Source organism: Cynocephalus volans, chromosome 10 (genome assembly GCF_027409185.1).
Source record: "Cynocephalus volans isolate mCynVol1 chromosome 10, mCynVol1.pri, whole genome shotgun sequence".
In the NCBI taxonomy this organism is placed as follows: domain Eukaryota; kingdom Metazoa; phylum Chordata; class Mammalia; order Dermoptera; family Cynocephalidae; genus Cynocephalus; species Cynocephalus volans.
This window is the reverse complement of record NC_084469.1, coordinates 81,107,191-81,128,485: the sequence shown is the minus strand read 5'-3', so window position 1 is coordinate 81,128,485 and position 21,295 is coordinate 81,107,191. Positions and strand designations below refer to the sequence as shown.

The 21,295-nt window shown below is 47.5% G+C and overlaps 1 protein-coding gene across 6 annotated transcripts in view; it reads right to left on the bottom strand.

Moving 5' to 3' along the window:
• ZNF423 (zinc finger protein 423) overlaps positions 1 to 21,295 on the bottom strand; it is a 325,449-nt gene that overhangs the window by 204,827 nt on the left and 99,327 nt on the right. For all 6 annotated transcript variants that reach the window (XM_063110329.1, XM_063110335.1, XM_063110333.1 and 3 more), the window contains one exon: positions 11,718 to 11,918. In XM_063110329.1, the coding sequence (XP_062966399.1) occupies positions 11,718 to 11,918 (201 nt within the window). The remainder of the gene's footprint in view (positions 1 to 11,717; positions 11,919 to 21,295) is intronic.

Here is a 21,295-nt window from a genome sequence, read left to right as displayed (position 1 = left end):
ATTACAGAACCCTCATGAACTAATCACCTCCTAAAGGCCCCACCTCTTAATATCATCGCATTGGGAATCAACACGTGAATTTGGTGGGGACACAAACATTCAGACCACAGCAAGCTGTAATAAAGGACTCTCATAGAACAGCTCCCCTCTATTTGTCTCTTTTACCCCAAAACCAGGTTAGGATGCCAGCTGAAGGCTATTCCTATCTTCACCAACAAGCACTTCTCAAAGATTTTTCAAACCTCAAATTGGTCGTAACCGAGATCGATCACTCAGTGAACACAATTTTCAGACCTTTACACCCAACAGGATCCAGAATTAGCACCAGCCCTCCAGGAGAAAAGCAACAGGGCCTCTCTGAGGGGCTCTGATCTTGATTTATCCTGCCCATGGGTGAGACAGGTGATAAGTGGGGGACAAGGACTGCTGGACTCATGAAAGAGTAGACCTGATGGGGAAACAAATGCTGGGACTCCTGACAAAAGCTCTGTGTGTCTGGACATAAGTTGGCACAGTAACACTGAGGTTTTAGAGATGTACACATATACATTGGGGGGAAAAAAGCTTATTATTGAAATACCCACAGAATAAAGAAAAAACCCTTATTATTGTGACTTTGGAATACGTAACTGCATCCTTCTTTCCTCCTCTAGCTGATGGTGGGTGATGTGGCTTTTTGGTAACACAGGGTTTCCCAGGAAAACACTGGAGAGGTATGGCATAGTGGCCTGATTTCAGAGCCGCCTTTCAACACTATCTGGCACTCAAGCCACTCAGGCTCAGGGACGAGACTAACCCAATGTCCGCCCAGTCTCTCTCCAGTCTGGCCCAAGGCCTGGACACAATGTCTTGTAGGCCGAGCTGCTAGCTGATGCCATAGGGCTTGCCACAACGCCCTCCCCAGCTCCCAGAGCACTTCCCCCAAGGGACCAAGAAGCAGAGGTTGGGGGAGAAATTGGGGCTTCTGTGGGACATCCAAGGTGGGAGCACAACTTTCACAAAATTTTTTAGAATTCAAGGGTCAAAGTCATTCCTCTGCAAGAAGCAAATAAAGAAAAGGTCCAATCCAAATGGCAAGCTTGATGTGGGATGCCAGACCTCAAAGATGGCGAGCTTGATAGGAGCCCCCAGCAAGCACCCACTGAGCCAGGCAGGAGTTGCACAGAGGTACCTCCATCTGTGCTGCACCAGTCCTCTGTCCACCCTGGGAGCTGCACTGCCCCTACGAATCATCAGACACCCTCAAGGGCTGCTGGCCAAGTCACCACCTCTCTATGTGACCTTCGACAAGCCCTACCTCACCAAAGAGCCCAGCCCAATCAGTGCACTGGTTGTGTTTCAAAGCATGGTCTGCAGCCCAAAAAGTTTTGATAAGGCTGGAAAGAATTCCACTTCCCTAAAATTCTAAGATTAGCTCACTAGATGCTGTCAAAAACAAAGTGAATGGACTTGATCATTGATATCCAACAATCTAGCATTTGATTAAACTGTTTTACTTCTTCATAATTGTGCATGTAATTCCTGCCTCCCAAGGGACATCTGTGTCTCATAGCCACTATCCAGGGGAGCCCCCTCCCCAACTCTCAGTCCCCGTGGTCTGTATGGAACTGCCCTGACTCCCACTCCCTAACCCCGAGCCTTGCTAATATGCATATCCTATCTCCCCCTGGCCACAGTGATTTGGGGGTGAGTCTTGGTCCTGGCTGTTCCACGAATAGTCAACCTCAGGATTTCTACCCTTGCCATCAGAAAGAAGCTGCTCTTTCTATCATCACTGCTGAGCCGGGAGGGTGGAAGCCTGGAGGTGTTAGAGACACCTCTGCCAGTGCATACGTGGTGATGGGACTTGTGGAGACACACTTGGAGCAGTGTCCTTAGGGCCCTGGAGAGCCAGCCTTATTCCTGTAATTCACAGTTCCTTAAGCCTTTTCTCTGCTTCTTAATTTGAGTTGAGTCACTCTGCAGATGGCACATTTATTGAGGACCTACTACATGCTGGGCAACCACAGGAGTCATAGCATCTTCATCTTCCAACTAGATTACACAGTCCCTGTTGACAGAAACAAACAAACACACACACACACACACACACACACACACACACACGGCCCTAGGCACACAGTAGATATGGTATCACTGCTTGCTGACATGTGTCCCCTGGAAACTTCCAAGCTGAAATGGACAACAGCAGGCTGAACTCAGACCACACCAGGAACACACGTGTAACCAGCCTGAAGGCCAGGTTTTCCACCCCGGGCCTTGATATCCTGCTTGGTGTACAACCTGGGCCCAACACAGGAAGCCAGTGCATGTTCTGGCTGTTGCCAGGAAAGATAACAGAAACCAGGACCCAACCTTGGAAGAGCAGCCCAGTCCACCTCACTGCTCAGAGCCATCTCCAGAATCTACTCAGGGAGGCTCAACCTAGGGAGTGTTTACAGCAGAAACACTCATGATGTCAGGCACCTGCATGTGGACACAAAAGCACCCAGGAAGCTCCATGATTCAGAAAATCATCAAAGTGGTTAATTTAGTTGGTGGGGGAAGATGTAAAAACTCCCTCCACTGTGGAGAGTCCCCAGAAACCTCAAGACATACACACAGGCACATTTTCCCCATTGAAAGGAAAGAAATGTGGATTCTTCCCAAGTTGATCCCTGCCTCCCCTATTTTTAGATTCGTTATCCTGTTTTGGATAGACATACAGGCCCAACAATGTGATAGCGGCGTTCGCTGTATGTAATTGAGTCAAGGGTTAGGGTTAGAGTTAGGGACTTAACAGAAGGTGAATAAAAACGTCAGCAACTGAAAAACAAGTTTTCCCCCATATCCCCACCAGGAACCCAGGGCACAGCTGCCTGAGCCCTGCCCAGAACTATCCACGGCAACCTGCTGGCTTCCCAGTCGCCTTCTAATGGGGAAGTCGGAGCACAGAAAGCAGAAGTTTTAGGGAAGGTTCCCACACTCCCCACCAGCCAGGCAGACCCAGACTGGCCAGTCACCTACACTGCCTACCTGCTTCCTCAGATGACAGCTCACTAGCAGGATGACTTCACACCGACCGGCAGCACCTTCCCAAAGAGCTGTAGTGAGCAACTTCTCTGGACATGGAAACACCTTTTCAAGGCACTGGAGTAGGAAGCTGTTTAAAAGCCACATAAGGTACTTCGTCTTACAAGTCAAAGAATTCTTGTGAAGTGAACACCTTCTCCACTAAGTTCCCTTTTATAACAGTCTGCATCCCTAGGGCCTGGAAGGGTTCCTGCTCATAGAACATGCTAAATAAACACTTGCTGAATGAATGAACCATCTCTTCCATCTCTAAACTCCCCCTTCTGATCACACAGTAACTGAAGACCTACTGTGTCCAAAAACAGCACATGACACTTTCATTTTGGCCGTCTTGTACTCAAGCACTTTATTCATGGCATATCCACTTTCTACCATATTGCAGACACTTCTTTGCCTTGCAGGAGGCTGCAGCCTCCTTGGGGACGAGATCAGCATTTATTGAGCACCTACTATGTGTTCTAGCCACAGGCCACTGATATCCTGGGGATGGAGCATAGAATAAGACCCCAAGTTTTGACATCAGTGAACACACCAGCAAGAAGAGTTGGCGAATTTTTTAATCTTGTCAATCTGGTATGTTAAAAATGGTATTTCCCTGTGGTTCGAATTTACAGTTTTCTTATTAAAAACGGGATTCTGAATCTTTTTAGATGTTCAAGATCCCACTAGTCTTTTTTTCTCTGGTTCTATTTCTGCCCGTTTCTGTCCTTTGCACATGGGACATATTCAAAATATCTAACCAGCAGCATCGCACCAATCAATCAGAGTCTTGCTAGTCTTGGGCAGGGCCAGGCATCATGACCAGGCTTGGCCCAGCCTGTGCCCAATTTTTCTGTTGATTTATTGGCTATTTTCTTAGTGTTTATAGGAGCTTCTTACACACTAAGGAAAATATCTTTTGCCTGTGATATGCCTTTGGCTTGATTTATTATGGTTTTTGCAATGCAGAAATTTTTCATTCTTATGTACTTGAATGTTCTGGACTTCCGTTTTATGGTGTCTGGGTTTGGGGTCATATTTAGAAAGGCCTTCCTCACTCTGACACTATTAAGTTAATTTTTTAGAAAACTCGTATGTTTTAGTATTTTTAATTTTTCTTTTCATTTTTAGATTTCTGATCCATTTGGGATTTATTTGGCGTTGGGTGTAAGGAAGGGATCCAATTTCCTTTTTTCAGGATGGCTACTCCCTTGTCCTAATCCCAATTAATGAGTGGTCCATCTGTCCTCCACTGATGTGCAGTGACACCTTTCTCTTACACATTTCCAGCTGTACTGGCTTCATTTCTTGTCTCTTTTCCATTCCCCTGATCTGTTCCATACCACTTAGAATCCTCCAGCTTCAGAACAATCTGATCTAGTTACCATCCCACCCAGAATCTTTTCCAGAATGTTCCTTCCTATCCTTGCATGCTTACGTTTTCTTACGAACTTTAGCTTCAGTTCATCCATTTCTAAACAAATCCTACTGTGACTTTCATTGGCTAACATTACGTTAATAAGTTAACTCAGGGGAAATTGACATACGTATGATATTGAATCTCTCTGCCCAAGAATACAGTCTGCCTTTTCATTTATTCAAGTTTCTTTTGTGTCCTCCAGTAGTTGATTCTGTTTGTTTGTCCTTTCCATTCATTTGAGTGTTTCTTACTGGGTGTTCCCTGGTTGCTATGGGTTGAATTGTTTCCCCAAAAGGTTTATGTGTTAATCTCCACTGTAACAGAGTTAAAGGTGGGAAATCCTATTATGATAATTGAAAGGAGGGGCTTTTAAGAGGTGATTAGATGGTGAGGACTGTGCCTCGTGAATGTATTGATCCATTTATGCAGTAACAGGAATGATTCTGATGGCTTTATAAGGAGAGCAAATAAGAAGCTTAGATCTCTCTTGTTCAAGCCATTCGCCATGTGAGACCCTGTGTCCCTGTAGAGCCACCGTCAACAAGGCCCTCGCCAGATGCACGCCCTGGACTATGGACTTCCCAGCCTATGAACTGCAAGAAGAAAGTTTTATTTTTTTATACATTACCCTATTTCAGGTAATCTGTTATAAGTGACAGAAATGGACTAATACATTGATTTTCATCTATTTTGTGGTTGAGGTACAGGGAACTATTTCTTGCTCTGTGTTTTCTAACTGGATGCTGTATATGTGCAGAAAAGCTCTTACTGCCAGGGTATTAATTGTTCTCAGGCCCCCAGGCATTTTGCACTGTGTGACGCCCACTGACACGAAGGTGCTATGCATGCTCCCCACGGGCAAAAGGAACTCATGCCCTGCACCTGTGTATCTGGCAGCACAGCACACAGCAGCTGGCCCAGCCCTACTCTGCACTGCCCAAATGGAGCCAGGACGAGGGGTGCCCTGAGCCAGTAGAGCAAGAGGAGGCCTGCGCCGCACACAAAGGCAAGCTCCGGCCAGCTGCAGACAGGAGCAAGGCTGGCAAAGGTGCCAGCCTTCATGCAGCCCCAGCCCTGTAATTGGGGCCCACAGGTCACTCTGGCCATGGCTGAACAAACCAGGGTGTAATTAACTTTCCACCCAGCTTTTTACACAGCAGCATTTCACCTTCGCCAGAAAAGGAGGGTCTGCCATTCAGAAGGGGCCAGGGAAACAAGCCTCGATCCTGATCCTCAGGAAGGGGCAGCAGAGGGGGAAGCTGCAAAATTAACTCACAGGGAAAACATTTTCTGTTGTTGCGATTTGAACAAACCCCCCCCCCCCCTTTAAGTTGAGCATTCAAAAAAGCTGTGTATGGAGTTCGGTTTGAAATTGCTCACAGTCCCCAATCTGTGTTCTCAGTGCCACTTGTTCAGTCCCTGAATTTAGCCTTCTCTTACAAGCTCGGTAACCTTGAGCAAGATCTCCTAACCCTGTGAGCCTCAATTGCCCAATGTGTAAAATCAAGAAGGACAGTAAAAAATAGTGTCTCCCTGCTGGGATTATTGTAAAGACAAGATGAGATCACTCATTCATACAACAAGCATATATTAAGCCCCATTAGAACATAACAGGGAACAAAACAGACATGGCTCTTGCTCATGGTAGTGAAAGAGCTGGATGACAGACATATTAAAGACTGCCACAGAATAAGTACAGAAACCGATGACAGCTATGGACAGTGTGGGGCTGGGAGCTACGGAGACAGCAACCAGGGAGGGCTGTAGGGAGTGTGTTCCAGGCAGAGTCCCATCGTGCTTGGCACACAAGAAGTGCTAAATATACGAACGGTGTCAGGACTACAGCCCATGTTGCAGCGTGGAAAAGGAAGTACACACTTACACATCTGTCCCTGGAGGGCAGCAGGAACTCGTCTGCTTCAGAGCTGCCCCTCTGTGCCCAGCGAGGTGCCTGGCCTGAGTCAGAGATCAGGGAATGGCAGCTGAAGAGAAGAAACCAATGCTCAGCTCCTAACTGGTCCTGAAGGCAATTTCTATTCCACAGAGTAAGTGCCTGGAGCCCAGAGTCAGAGCCCTCAGCCTTTCTACAGAGACTCCATCTGCCTCTCCCTGCCTATAACAAAAAACCAAATCATGCCAGCAGTTCCTTTATGAAAGAGGCCAGGGACCTCCAAAAGCCATCAGGTGCTCCAGCCCCGGGGACCTGGACTGGCACGTTCCAGGAGTGGCACAGTACAGACCCCTGCTGACAGCCCGCTGAGGACACAATTAGAAGTGTCGCTAGGAAAGTCAGGTCTAAAACATTCCACCAGCATGAATCAAGCACCCAAATGTTCTCTGGCAGTCAGCTTCATTAATTTAGGCCAAAGCAGCAATCAGTCTAAATCATAGCACATCCTTAAAAGGTAGTATTTGTACCAGGAAGATAAAACACTCCATCTGACTCCAGACTAAAGTTCCACAGGTGACCGGCTTCGATGAGCACATAAAAAGTTGGAATCAGCCCATGGGAAAATCAGACCTCTCGTACCTGCTTCTATGGCGCCCCAGGCAGTTCCCAGAGACACTTTCTAAAGTAGCTGAAGTCTTCCTGGCTCCCAGAAGATAATGAAAAACACCCCCACAACCATACAGAAATGTGCTTGGCCAACACTTCACAAATTGTTGTGTCAAGGTTAACTTCAACTCACTCCCTGTTCCGACATTCTTCAAGTCAGTGGGGCCTGAATTAACGTGAACTTTCTATCGGTGATTCAGACGGCCACCACATCCCCTGACCATTTCCTGATTTGGTGCCCACTGAAGATGTCTCCATGAGGAAAAGAAAAGCCCATCACACTCAACGAGTCAGCCTGTATCTTCTCTGTTGCACAAATCCTCATCTTCTGCCATCTCAGTCCAAATTTAACCTTTTTATAGGGTATGGACTCAGGACCAGCAACCCAAGCTTTAGCCCCTTGAGCACCACTATTTAAAAGAAAGAGGATCTTCCCAACCACCACCAAAAAAACAAAAAGGAAAATGGAAAAGACCCCATAGCGGTGAGGGAATCGATTCAGAAAATGTTAAAAGATAAGTGCAGAATCCAAAATGGTATGTGCTCCTCTTTACAATAGCCAAGAGTTGGAACCAGCCCAAATGTCCATCATCGGATGAGTGGATATGGAAAATGTGGTACATCTACACAATGGAATACTACTCAGCTATAAAAACGAATGAAATACTGCCATTTGCAACAACATGGATGGACCTTGAGAGAATTATATTAAGTGAAACAAGTCAGGCACAGAAAGAGAAATACCACATGTTCTCACTTATTGGTGGGAGCTAAAAATTAATATATAAATTCACACACACACACACACACACACACACACACACACACACACACACACACACACACACACACACACAAACCGGGGGGGGGGGAGAAGATATAACAACCACAATTACTTGAAGTTGATATGACAAGCAAACAGAGGGGACATCGGTGGGGGGGAGGGGGAGGGAGGGAGGTTTTGGTGATGGGCAACAATAATCAGCCACATTGTATATCGACAAAATAAAATTTTTTTAAAAAATGGTATGTGCTCATGACTGAGCACGTGAACATTTGTTATCCTGTGGGCAGGGGCTAGAGAGAAACAAAGAAAAATCAAACAGTTGCTGGAGGGATTGGATTTTTGCTCATTTTATTTTGTGTCATAGAAATGCAATATTTGATACCTTGTGGGTTTAAGGTTGGCTTCTCGTCAGACACCAGTGAGAGAGAGAAAAAAAGAGTGATGAACGGGATTTGATGGAGTTGTCTGAGTTCTAAAATTCACACTCCAACAACTTATGGGCCCAGGATCACCACTCCTGCTGAGGAACGAGGGAGAAAGCACCTTCACACGCTCCTGACTAGACATGAGTGTTCTTCAGTGCAGAGTCCAGGCTCCAGCTGGGGCATCTTCCTTATGAACACCATCACTGCCATTCTGGCCAGAGGCTCACTCTTCCACAGTGAGCATCCCCCACCTCATAAAATCTCCCAACCTCGCAGCTACTCTCCCAGATTCTGATGGCACAAGACACCACTCCAACCCAGCCCACCCCAGTTGCCACAAAAGACACAGAAAGGGTCAAGAGGTCACTCTGCAAAGAAGAACCACATTCAAGCTCATCTCCTACAAACACACCCCCCACACCCTAACACACAGCCCTCCTCCCAGAATGCCAACTGCTTGGAAGGGCTGCCCTGCTAGGACACACCTTTCTGGGGAGGGACATGCTGCCTCCACACTCCAGCAGCAATAGCCTGTGCAGGGCATGAGGGTTGTTCACAGCCAAGGCCACGGTTCCAGGAGGAGTAGACACAGCAGGATGGACAGGAGGCACTGCTTTCAGGCCCCAAATTCTCAACAGCAGGGAGGGGCCCTGCTTGGGTGACAAGCCAGCCCTCTAAACAAGACTCATTTGTTCCCACAGAAACATCTGCTGACCACCCTCAGCCTGCCCGGCCAAGCACGGCCTGCTCTGAAAAAGGTCTTTGTTGGGCTCTTCAGGGTCCATCTTTCCGTCCAGCATGTATGCACCATGAGGCAGCAACACCCACCTGTGTGCCCCTAGTCCAGCTCCTGGCAGGTAGCAGGGTTGGTGACTTCTGTCAAATGACCAGTGATGAGCGTCCGGCAGACCAAGAGCCTGGCCTGGCAAGGCCTGCTACTACATTTTTACATCAGTTCAAACTTTTAAAGCAGAAACCAATTTTCAAACAACACCTTATGCTAAAGCCCATGTATAAAATAGACTTTTTAGGATGAAGAACACTGACTAGACTGGGCATCAGAGACCCCTCGGTCTAACAGGCCCTAATACTCACCCACCCACATAGACACACACACACACGCGTACACACTCACTCACATATAGCCTCAGAGACACCTCTGGGAACACAGTTTGGAAACCACTGCACAAGGGAAGGATGTGGAGGCACCCTAGATAGAGAACTGTTTTGAATAATACACACACACAATTCCAGGTGGTTTATCCTGTCTTTGGGTAATCCTAAAAACCTAAGAACTGGGGAAAAATAACTCCTTACATGTCTTGTCCATGTCAGGGAAACTCTCCCAGACTGGATCACACCTTTACCAGGCGGTAATGAATTTCTTGGGGATGCTATTAGGCAAGGTCGTTTCCCATACTTTTCAAGGAATTTCTGACTCCCTTCCCATGCTCCAGGGTTTGGAGATACTCCTGGCTCCCGTGTCCCCATGGAAGTCGTTAGTGGGGTCCCGTCAAGAAGCAGGCAGGAGTACTGGTGGATATCACCAGCATTGATAAGGATGGCTGGGGACCCTGCAAACGGGGCTGCCATGGATTTCAGCCCAAGTCTGAGACTGATGAGAGAGGAGCTACTATTGGGAAGAGAATCCTGCATGGGACTGAAATGCAATTAGCTACCATTTCTTATTTCTGACACAAATCTCCACATACAGCCCCAAAGTCTCATTTTTTCCGTTTTCCACCTAGAAACGCCACCTTTCTCAAAAGTGTGGTTGAGGCATGAGAATCTCCCTAATTCTGAAAGGCTGGAGGAAAAGGTAGCCTCAGTAGTGATGGTGATGGGACCCCACCTCAAGAGCTGCAGAGACCCCAGAAAGCATTGCTTAGCAGAGGGCTGAGGGGCCCTGCTCTAATAACTACACAAGAATGATATGTTCTCGTACGTGTAGAAAATAAAGAGAATAACTTTTAATTAGGAGATTAATTGATTGCTTTTAAAGCCATCAACAATATTTCATTCTTTTATAGTTAAGAGTCCACCTCAATTCTTGGCTTAAATCAAGAAGAACATCAGCATCTATTATTTTCTCAAATGGGATGAGGGTCAACAGTCCAGGGTCCTGAAGAGGTTCTAGCTCAGCCATCAAATATCTGTATGACCTTGGTCAAGCAGTCAACTTTCACTCTCAATGCCTCAGTATTTCTCTTGAGGAAATGAGGGAAGTGGAAAAGCTAAGCCCATAGGTCCCTTCCAATTCTGATTCTAGTATTATAAATTAACCAATCACTTCTGCTTGGGTTGAAATATCACAAATCCAAATGACTGGGGTTTGGATTACTGAGCCCCCAAAAGTTCAAAACTACGTGAATCCTCTCAGATCTATTATTTTTTGTATGTGTGTCTTCTAGAGGCTGAAAACAGGGACTTGGTCTAGCCAGGGCTGTGCAACACAGGTGTCCCTAGAGGGCAAGTCATAGCAGTTCCCTAAACACTTGCCTCTAAACGTCCAAGATGGCTTGAGCAGTAGGGGAAGAGAGAGTTTTGAGTCCCAGTCTACTCCCTACCAGCAAATTTCCCCCCAAACAGGTGACAGGTCCCCTTTAGAATATTGGTCCCTTCCTACAAACCAGCATCCAAAGGGCTTCATCAGAGACCAAAATGTGGGAAGATATCTTGGGATGGCTGTGTAAAGAACACAGATGCTGCGTACCCCCTCTCTACAAATCCCAGAGCACTAAAATGTGTTGGCCCCTGTAGCATGGCTGCCACACCCCAAGGAGTACACATGTCCCCCAGTCTCCCACCCTACCCACCCCAGACACACACACACACACACACACATACACACACACACACACACACACACACACCTGAAGTCTTCCTATAAAATCATGGTCTTGCACAACTTCCCCAAGGTGCTGAGTAAATGGAGAACAGGGCTATAGTTGGGTCTAGCAGAAACACCTGCCAGCCACCCTTCTGCTCCTACTCAGAGAAATGGGAAGCCAAGCACAGAGGTGAAACCAGGTCTCTTTCTGCATGGGCTGTCCTTGGCCTTTGCAAACCTCCCCGTCCCATCACAAGCCCTGCCTCGGAGCTCACTCCTTCATGCAGCTTTCCACGCTTAAGCTGCTTAACTTTGCACTAACAACCTCTTAATTGCTGGGTTTCCAAAAGGCCTTCCAGAAATCCAGGGTGCAGACCCACCCACTGTGGCCCATATATTACAGAGCAGGGTACAGGGGGGTAGGGACAGGATACCTCCACCTAATTCCTGCCTGCTGCAAAGCTGTTGCTTTTATTTTTAATTTTATTTAAAAGGCAGATACAGGGTACCCAAGACACCACAATAAAATGACATTAACTGTAAAATTACATTATTAATTCTTTAATCTCACTTGAGGCTTCAAGCTGTTGCTATGTCCAATTATCCGTGTAACCACCTGTCAGAATCCCGGTGCTATTTAGCATTACCTCCAGGACAGCGGTGGGCCCGGTGGTCCGTCAGGTCTGCCAGAGACTCGAAGTCCTGCTGACAGTGATCGCAGGTGTAAATTGACTCATCTTCCATGTCTTCATCATCCTCATTTCTCTCCTCTTGACTTGTCACGCTGCTCCTGTCTTCCAGCGCACGGCTGGTTTTCCGATCGCACTCTGGCTCTCCTTCTAGGCCTCCTGCCAACAGGAAGAATACAGTCCATGTCAGCTGACAGGGTCTTGGGAAAGGGTTTTAAAAGAATCACCTGGCATTTATTAAGATACATTTAATTACTCTACCTCCTGGAGTCCACTATTCTTGACACCTCTCAGTATATTAATATATGAGCTTTCTGTGTAGCATGTGGTGCGATAATTCTCAACCAGATTCTTTAATTCTTGGTACAAATCTAGGAGGATTTCTTGTCACCTTCCCTCTGCAAAGATGCTGGGGGTCATGACCCATCAGAGAGGTAAACACACCTTAGCATTTTGTCTCCTAAAAATCCAATTCTATTACAAACCTCTCTAGAGGCTCAGCTGTTCCTAACACACCTAAACTTTTAGTTTTCCCCAAAGTCTTGCAATTTAGAGCTGGGAGACCTCATAGCCAAGTTCACCTTCTACGCAACAAGCTTCCCAATGCGGTGATGTTGGCTCAGTTTTTTGCAAAGATGTCCTGATTCTGGAGTAAAGGAAGCACATGTGTTTGAAGGGCCATGGATAGTTAAATCCAAAGTTTAAAACACATCCAGCCACTCACCTGTGACCTGGTACTTGCCTAATGAGTGAAAACCAGCCTTGGAATGATTCAACCAATTTCCTTAAAATAAAATATCTACTCTATGCTTAGCACTGTGCAGACGAGTGGCTAATCTGTGGAGAAAAGTGAGTTAATGGTCGTAACGATGCCTTGTGTTTGTGTAGTATTCTGTGCTTTTTCAAAGCTTTGATTATATATGCTTGGCCCCATTGCACAGTCTCATGTGTCCTAGAGCTAAAAGGGCACTCAAGAGATCATGTGGTCCAGCCCCCAGCAGCGAGGGACAGCTTTCTTATTCCCATTTCACAGGTAAGGCACCTGCCATCCAGACAGGGGAAGCAACATCCCAGCACACTACAGATGCTTAGCACCACATCCTGACTCCTTGTGTAATTCACTTCCCTACACATCTGTGTGAAATGGAGCACAGTCTCATTCTTAGAGATTAATAGGACACATCAAGAACTTATAAATCAAAGTGCAAAAAGACCATGGTAAATATAATACACAAAATATATCAGTAAGTAATCCTAATAAATGTCAGTGGATTGAACTTGTCCATTAAAATACAGAGACCCTTGGATTGGAAAATCAAAGTGCATGTGGTCTCTTCCTACCGTCTGTCCTGGTAGAAAAGATCTGCCAGTCCAGAAACTAGCAGCACTGACTTAAATCAAAGAAAGAGATCTCCACTATGTGTAAAGATATTTATGCAAATGTATATGCGCACACATGTGTGCATGCATGTGCATGTGTGCATATGTGTATGCACATAACATCACAATTACAGAAAAGCGCTGAGCACACAACCTTTAAACCCATAAGAGGCTGGTCGCCAAAGCAAGAGAGACATGAAGCTAAGAATGCATTCGATTTGAAATGACAGTCCTTTAAATATTTCAATTTAGAAACATATAATGTTATAAGGGCTCTATTTCTCCTGTCCACACAGAATGCACACTTCCAAGCACCCGACATCAAGAACCCAGGAACACAAATCAGCTCATCGGAAAGCCAGCTGCTGCCTTCCATAGCGGGGAGCGTTGCAGGACACGCCGCCTGGAACTGCATGGAGGCAGTAAAAATCAATGTTTCCATTTGTGGCCCATCAAAACATCTCTCTTCTTACCAATTAAGGGATGTACAGTTTTTAGGTTCTTTTATTATCAGAACACGCCAACTCCTGGCAATACAGAAATCCCATTAAAAGCCAGGCAGCATATTTATCTCAGGGAATCTGATCTGCTGTGGTGGTGATGACAAGAAATAGAAAGCAGAAATGAGAAATATCATTTGGAGCCTTCGATATTATAAGTCATCACACAGCCATGGTTACACAGTCAAGCACCCGTCTCTGAAATTCCTAGTTTACAGTCTCTTCCCTTAATAAAAAAGATGTTCTGTGGGGGGAAAAAATGAACCATAATTCGAGCTTTATCTACTACACCAAGTCTCCAGATAGTAAGTTACATTCAGTACCACGCTTGTGCTACTTTACTTAACACACAATTTAATAGACATATTTAAATTATCCCCTTGTTATTTTTTTTTTGCCGTATTTACTTGGCAGCACTTTCTATAATAGCTCCGCCAGTCCACAACTGGAACCACAAACATAACGCATTTGATCTCTTTAAATCTAGTACATCCTGTTGATTCGGGAGTAGATAAATCAGAATGTCAACTCTCAGGTTTTTATAAGGCAAAAACCCATAAAGCCATCCAAGAGTATAAATCTGTTTTAAGGAACTGTCACCTCCCCTACGGTTGGCTACTAATGGGATGGCATGGTGGTTGTGCAGAAAGGGGCAGAGGTAGGAGCAAGCTTGGACAGACAAAAGCAGGGGCCTAATCATCAGGGCCCCCATGGAGTTGCAAGATCAGCCAGCCTCAGGAAGGTGAAGCCCGAGAGGGGAGACCAGTAGCGTATAGAAGTTTTGGGGAGCAGGACTTCCCTGAAGACCCACTCCCCAAGGGCACCTCTGCTTCTTCAGCAGAACCAGGACCTTGACAACAGGAAGCCCTGCATCCTGGGCAGGGTTTTATTCTTCTCAAGGCTCTTTCACGCCCAGAAATATTTGAACCACACAATAAGGAAAAATAATAAATGGTATATTTTCCCATTTGCAGATGAGAAAACTGAGGCTCTAGAAGGTCACCCAAAGCCATGCAGGAAAGTGAACCTACACATTCTGACATCAGTTAAACAGCACACCTTTCCCACAGGACAGGCTCTCTAAGGCCTGGAGGCAGGAGCTCTGAGGACAGGGAGTTCCAAGGGCACCCATCCTCTCTGAAGTGCTCTCTGGAGTCTCCTCTCCCGAGCCCACCTGAGAAGTTGCTCAGTCAGCCACTGGGGACCAAATGATTGGACCTTCCCTACGCCTTTAACCCAGCCCTGCCTGTCCAACGTCTACCCTTGTCCAGCCCCAGAGGCCCCCACTGGTCCCTGAACTGAGGCTGGACATCACCTGAGCAAGCACAGAGGAGTCAGAGCCCAGAGGCCAACCACCAGGCCCGACAGTCCCTAAGCAAGTGCTGCCTCGTGTTTCCCACACAGTGACCTCCTGGGCTTGAACTATAGTTGACTCACAGGCCCTTCCAACCACCCAGGCCCGACAAAGCAAGGTCAGCAGGCTGAGGAGAACTTCCCAAAATAAGCGCCCCCCCCCCCCCAGCTCTCCTGGGGGCTGTCTGAAGCAGCTTGAAGATGAGCTCGCCCAGGGAAGGCCAAGCCGAACAGATTTTGAATCACCACAGCCGTCTCCCTCACTGCCATGTCCATGGGATGGGAAACCAAATTGGCACCAAAATTCTGGCCCATCCACACAGTTGACAAAGCTCCCTAGCTCCCTGACTTCATGCTTCACCCTGGACAACTCACAGCATGGTTGTTTTCTGATGTGCAGACGTCCATGCTTTGGCCCAGGCATCCACCAAGAGCATCTAGCATTGATTGAGTGCTTGCGGTATGCCTGGCACCTTCTGAGCACAGCCAACCACACAGTCCGAGGAGCTGTCACCATCATATCCCCATTTTACAGGTAAGGACACTGGGACTGTGTGAGGTATGAAGCTTAAACAAGGCCACAAGGCAAGTGGCAGGGCCAGGTTTCAAGCCCAGTGACCTCTGACTCTCAAGCACGCTGCTACACAATCTCCTCTCAGCAGACTCGAAAAAATGAGCCAACGGTTGGGGAATTTGTAAACTCCCTCAAAGTCCTATGTAGGGTTCTTGTCACGGCTCCTAAGCTTCCGCAAGGGCTCTGCTGACCTCTCTGACTTGTCCCTCATCTGCAGAGCCACAAGACCTTCTTTCAATGCCTTGAACAGCCAAGTTTCTTCTAACAGGGGCTTCACACTCCTGTTCCCCACCCTAAGAAGATTTCCTTTTACTCTCCACCCACCTAACAGGGATCACCCCTCAGGCCTGAGCACCAGTGTCACTTGGTCCCCATTATGTTTTCCCCATACCTCCCTTCCCTTTGTTGTCAGAGCACTTGGTATAACATGTACTCATACTTTTGTGAGCTAATCTATTTACTCTGTCTCCCTATAGCAGATGCATTTTCCAGAGAATGGCTATAACAGCATCTCTCATTCCACCTGTTCTGTAGAGAGAACCTGACTCCCCCATCAAGAAGAGAGATCTAATTCCCCTCCAAATTCCGCTCTGGACTGGCTGGCCTTACTGACTCCCTTGACCATTGGAATGCAACAGAAGTGATGTTGGGGGCTCCTGAGGCTAGGTCAGGAAAAGGTTTGCAGCCTCCCCCTGTGTTTCCTGACCTCTTGGGACACGCCCCCTCGGGAACCCAGCTACCATACTGCGAGAAGCCCAAGCCACACGGAGAAAGTGTATATAGGCACTCCAGTCGACAGCCCCAGTGGGGCTCCCAGCCTCCAGCACCAACTGCAGCCAAGGGAGTGTGCCATCTTGGACATCGACCCAGATGAGCCTTCAGATGACGGCAGCCCCAACCATCATGTGGCTGCAATGTACAAGAAATACCAAGTGAGACTGCCAACCAAGCCCAGTCAGCCCATAGAACTGTGAGAAATTATAACAAATTGCCGCTCTGGGCCCTTAACTTTCGGGGTGGTTTGTTACCCAACAATAGGTAGCCAGAACACACTCCCACCAGATTGTAAGCTCCACCAGGGCAGGGGCTCTGTCTGTTTGAGCTCAGGGCCCTCTTCCCAGCCCCTTGTACACAGTGGGGGCTCAATAAATATTGATTTAATTAATTGGTTTCAAAGAAGTAGGTCTCTGAATACCCACACAGGTGGGGGCAGGGGAAGGAGAGGTGGTTATAGTGCTGCTTCTTGTCTGATGATAAGAGTGAGACTGAACCATGTAAAGATGCCACCGTGTTAGGTCAAAACGTCAAATACTGGCTGTCTCAAAGGCTCGATCTAACATATAATGGGGCTGCTATGTCCCACCAGCTTCTTCCTGAAACCAGGAGGAAGAGGGTACCTCCAACGCCAGTCGACCCCACTATAACTCACCCACTAAAACCAAGGATTCCTGAAGCCGAGACACAAGCGTGGGGGGCTTCCTATGAGCAAAGAATGGGAACAGCAAAAACCTTTCACCTTTGTCACTTTTCGTCAGAATAGTGAATTTTCCCACCCCACTTGCGAGAAGGCTTTCAATCAAGATGACAATGTGAGAGAGGACAGGGGACCTGCAGAAAGAGCAGTGCAGCAAGAGAAGTGGTCCCACTCCCTCCTGAGGGAAAGAGCAGCAGAGACCTTGTCAGGGATGGAGGGAGGTGGCCCAGCCTCCCCCACGCCCTGAGGTGAGACTGACCACCGTGTGAACATCTCCTGGTACCATTTTACATTTACACCGCCCCATTCCCATCATCACAGAAACCCTATGCGGTAGGTACAACGGTTATCCCCAGTTTGCAGATGGGGAAACCAGCCAAGGGTGAGAACCACACGCAAGGCACACACTGGGAAGGGCAGAGCTAGATTCGAATCCAGGTCTTCTGACTCTAGATTCTGACTTTTAACCGCTGTAGGGGAGGGCAAAAAAAGAACGCCTGTGAAAGAGCTGGGCAGGGGACAGCTGGCTGAGTCCAGTGCCAGAAAAAGGGGAAAGGGGAGAGGTCCCAGGAGGCCAGGCTGCCCACAGGCTGCCAGTTCTGGGAACAGGACATTTCCTACCTTCTCAGCAAGGCTTCTGGATCTCATGAGTCAGGGCTGTCAGGGCCTCATGCCCTCCTGAGGGCCAGCTGGGAGAGGATCAGCCAGAAACACCAGTGAGTGTCCCTTCCCTCTCAGCCCCTGGCCCCCAGCCAGCGTACAGGTCAGAAGGAATCTCACCCAGAAGGGTGCCTCTTCTCCCTCCCGGGAGGTATCCTGAGAATCTGCTAGTCAGTGCAGAGCCCTGGGGACCCTGAGAACCTCCCAGGGACCATCGAGGGCCCCACCTCTGGGGCCCCAGGGCTAAGTATCAACACAATGAAGGCAGAAGCCCAGGAGCAGCCTCCATACACCCAGGAGATAGAGATAAGGAGGGCAGAGTGCAAGAGGCGTGAGACACAGCAGTGCCAGCTATCACACACATTTGTCCATCCTTTCCTTCATTCATTCCACAAATATTTATTGAGTGTCCACTGTGTGCCAGGCACAACACACGCATATTTGCTACTAACATATAGGGTTCTCCCAGCCCTATTTATCTTAGTGGCCTCAAAGTCCACACAAAGCCTGGCACAGGAAAGATGCTCAATAAGTAGGGGGTGGGTGAATGAGTGCACAGTGAATAAATGAATGTCAAAGAGGAGGTATAAGCAGTAAGGACCTGCATCACAGGCTGGGCCAGTCAGGGACCCAGGTTCCAATGGTAGCTGTAGTACCCCCTACCCCTGCCATGAATGACCTTGAGCAGGTCACGTCTCCTGCCTGAGCCTCTGATTCCTCATATGCCAATAAGGAGCCTGACCATGATGAACCATCCTCTCCTACCTCACGGGGGGTGATGAGGCTCACCGATGGGAGAACTGGGCACACAGCACATACATGTGTAAGTACAGGAGCCTTGTGGGGTTTCAAGGTACCAAAGGGAGGCCAAATCAGGGGCAGGTAGGACGAGGAAAGGTACAGGGGAGAGGGGTGACTGGTGGAGCTGAGAGAAGAGTAAGAGCCAGCAACATGCCAGGTGGGAGTGGGGAAGCAGCAGAGTCAGGAGGAGGCCCAGCGAGCCCTGGGCAGGCTTCCCCACTTGTCGCTACTTCTCCCAATCAGACTTGGCTGGGAGACCACACCATCCTCTTCTGCAGAAAGCAGAACAACCAGGCGGTGAATTCTAGACACATCTGGGGGTGACTAGGAAACCCAACTGTACCAGAAGCTTCGGGACACTGGTGTAGAGGAGTCCAGAGGGGCTGATGGAACCCAGTTGTTGAAATAAAGACAGTCATTAAGTAACAGCACACACAAGCAGCAGACAGCTGGATTATGTTCCAGGGACTATCGGGACGACAGAGAAAGAACAGAAAAGAATCACAGACTTTGGAGCCAGCCTGTCTGGGTTCAAATCCACATTCCACCATTTACCAGCTGGGGGTCCTTGGACAGGTCACTTACCCCCTCTTTTAATTAAGTTAAATTACTTTAATGATGTAATGTATACAAAGCCTGATACTTGCTCATAATAAAAATTGAGAAAATGGTAGCTTATGAATACTGTCTGATTACTGCTGTCATTATTCAAACCAACACGCTCAGCATCAACACATAATATCAGGACGAGGGTCTGGCAGAAGGACTCACATGCCTGAGGATGGAGGACAAGGAAGGCCAGGGCACGTGTTCCCTTGAGAGGCACAAAAATGTTCACGGTGACCAAAATAATAATAATCCACTGAACCAGGAGAGAAAAGTCCTAGGTTCAAGTCCAGGCTCCCCTCCTTCCAGGCCATGTGACCTTGAATAGGGCTCCATGAAGGAGCATGATCTCTGAGCAGGGTCCGAATGGGCCAGGCCCCATTCAGGCCTGGGAAGACCACACTCTGCAATTCACAAGCCCTGTTCCTGTGCTCGGCCCCTGTAGGTAGCAGTAGGAAAAACAGTCCAGGAAGGGGTCTCCCATTTCCAAAGTGCTTACCCTGGAGGACCATTGTTTTAAATAGAAAATGTGGACTCTGTGCACTATTCAGCCATAAAAAGAGTGAAACCCGTCTTTGTGACATGGATGAACCTAGAGGACATAGTGTTAAGTGAAATAAGCAAAGCACAGAAACACAAATGCAGCACATTCTCACGCATATGTAGAATCTAAAAAAGTTGAACTCATAGAGGTACAGAGTAGAAGAGTGGTTACTAGGGGGTGGAGCAGGGAGGTTATTTAACAGGTAAAAGTTACAGTTAGATAGGAGTAGGTTCTGGTGTTCTGTTGCACAGTAGGGTGACAATAGTTAACAACATCATATTGTGTATTTCAAAATTGCTAGAAGAGAGGATTTTGAATGCTCTCATCACAAAGAAATGAAAAATGTTTGACGCAATAGATTTTCTAATTACCATGATTTGATCATTACAATGTATACATGTATTGTAACATCACACTGTATCCCATAAATATGTACAACTCTTACATGTCAATTAAAAACAAAATAAAACTTAAAAAGAAAAAAAAAAAGATAACATAGACTCCATTCCAACAGCTCGTATGTTTCCTACAAATGGTTCCACTAGCAGCATGTTCCCGAGGGCAAGAAGCACTTTCAGAACCTGGGCGCCAAGTCTCTGCGAACACTTTCTCACGCACGCCTGAGCCAGTGGGGCTGCAGGGACAGGTGGGGTGGGGGAGCCTGCCAACCCCAATTAGACACTCTGCTGTGCATCCATTCCCGGCCCCCAATTCCGTAAGGCAGCCCTTATTTATCTTCAGGTTTAGAATATTTGCAGTGCAGGCAGCAGGGTAACATTTAACACTCAGCCTAAAGGGTCCCCTTGGCAGCAGAGCTGTAGGCAAATATTTTAACGCAGAATGCTGTCCAAATTCTGCTTCTTAAATAAGGAAGCAACTTCCGGACGGCTGTCTGGGGGTTGCCTGTTGCCCCCATCAGTGCCAGTGGCTCTGTGGATGAAATTTCAAGCTAGGGTCAGTCAGAGATGCTGAGTTGGACCTGACCTGGGCTGCATCACACAGCCTCACTGGGAAGCTCCATCCTGGCTGGCCATGAGGAACTGGGTCCAGGATAACCCTCTCCACAGAAACAAATAGAACCTTCCAGAGAATGTCTCTACAGCTGTCAGGAATTCTAGAACCTGGGGCCAAAAGGATTAGCAGCACGATGGCAATGGCTTCCCTCAGTCTAGAACTTCTGATTCATTCATATCCTTCACCTAGTGACCCATGGGCCAGAAAGGGAGATAAGATACACTATCAGGCCTATTTTACAAAGGACAAAACTGAGGCTCAGATGGGTGAAACAGCCCCTCTGTCACTCACACAGTGAGTGGACCAAAGCCCACAACTCCAATATCCCCCAGCACCACCATTATACAAATTATACAAATGAGTGGGCCAGACTGGGTGGGGCTGGGGGTGTGGCAGAGAAGCCCACCCAAGGAAGTGGCCCTGCTCAACTCCTCTAGATGGTCACCATATGGAAAAAATGATCCCCAGTGTGAGCACAGCAGCTGTTTTTTAATTAAAGAAGGAAATCCATATTTTTATGTAAAATCTCTAGATTTGTAAATGTTGACTTCAAGTTTTAAGAAACACAGTGTGGGCCAAAAAATATACCTTGGAGGTCTGGATGCAGCCTGGGGGCCACCCACCGAGGGT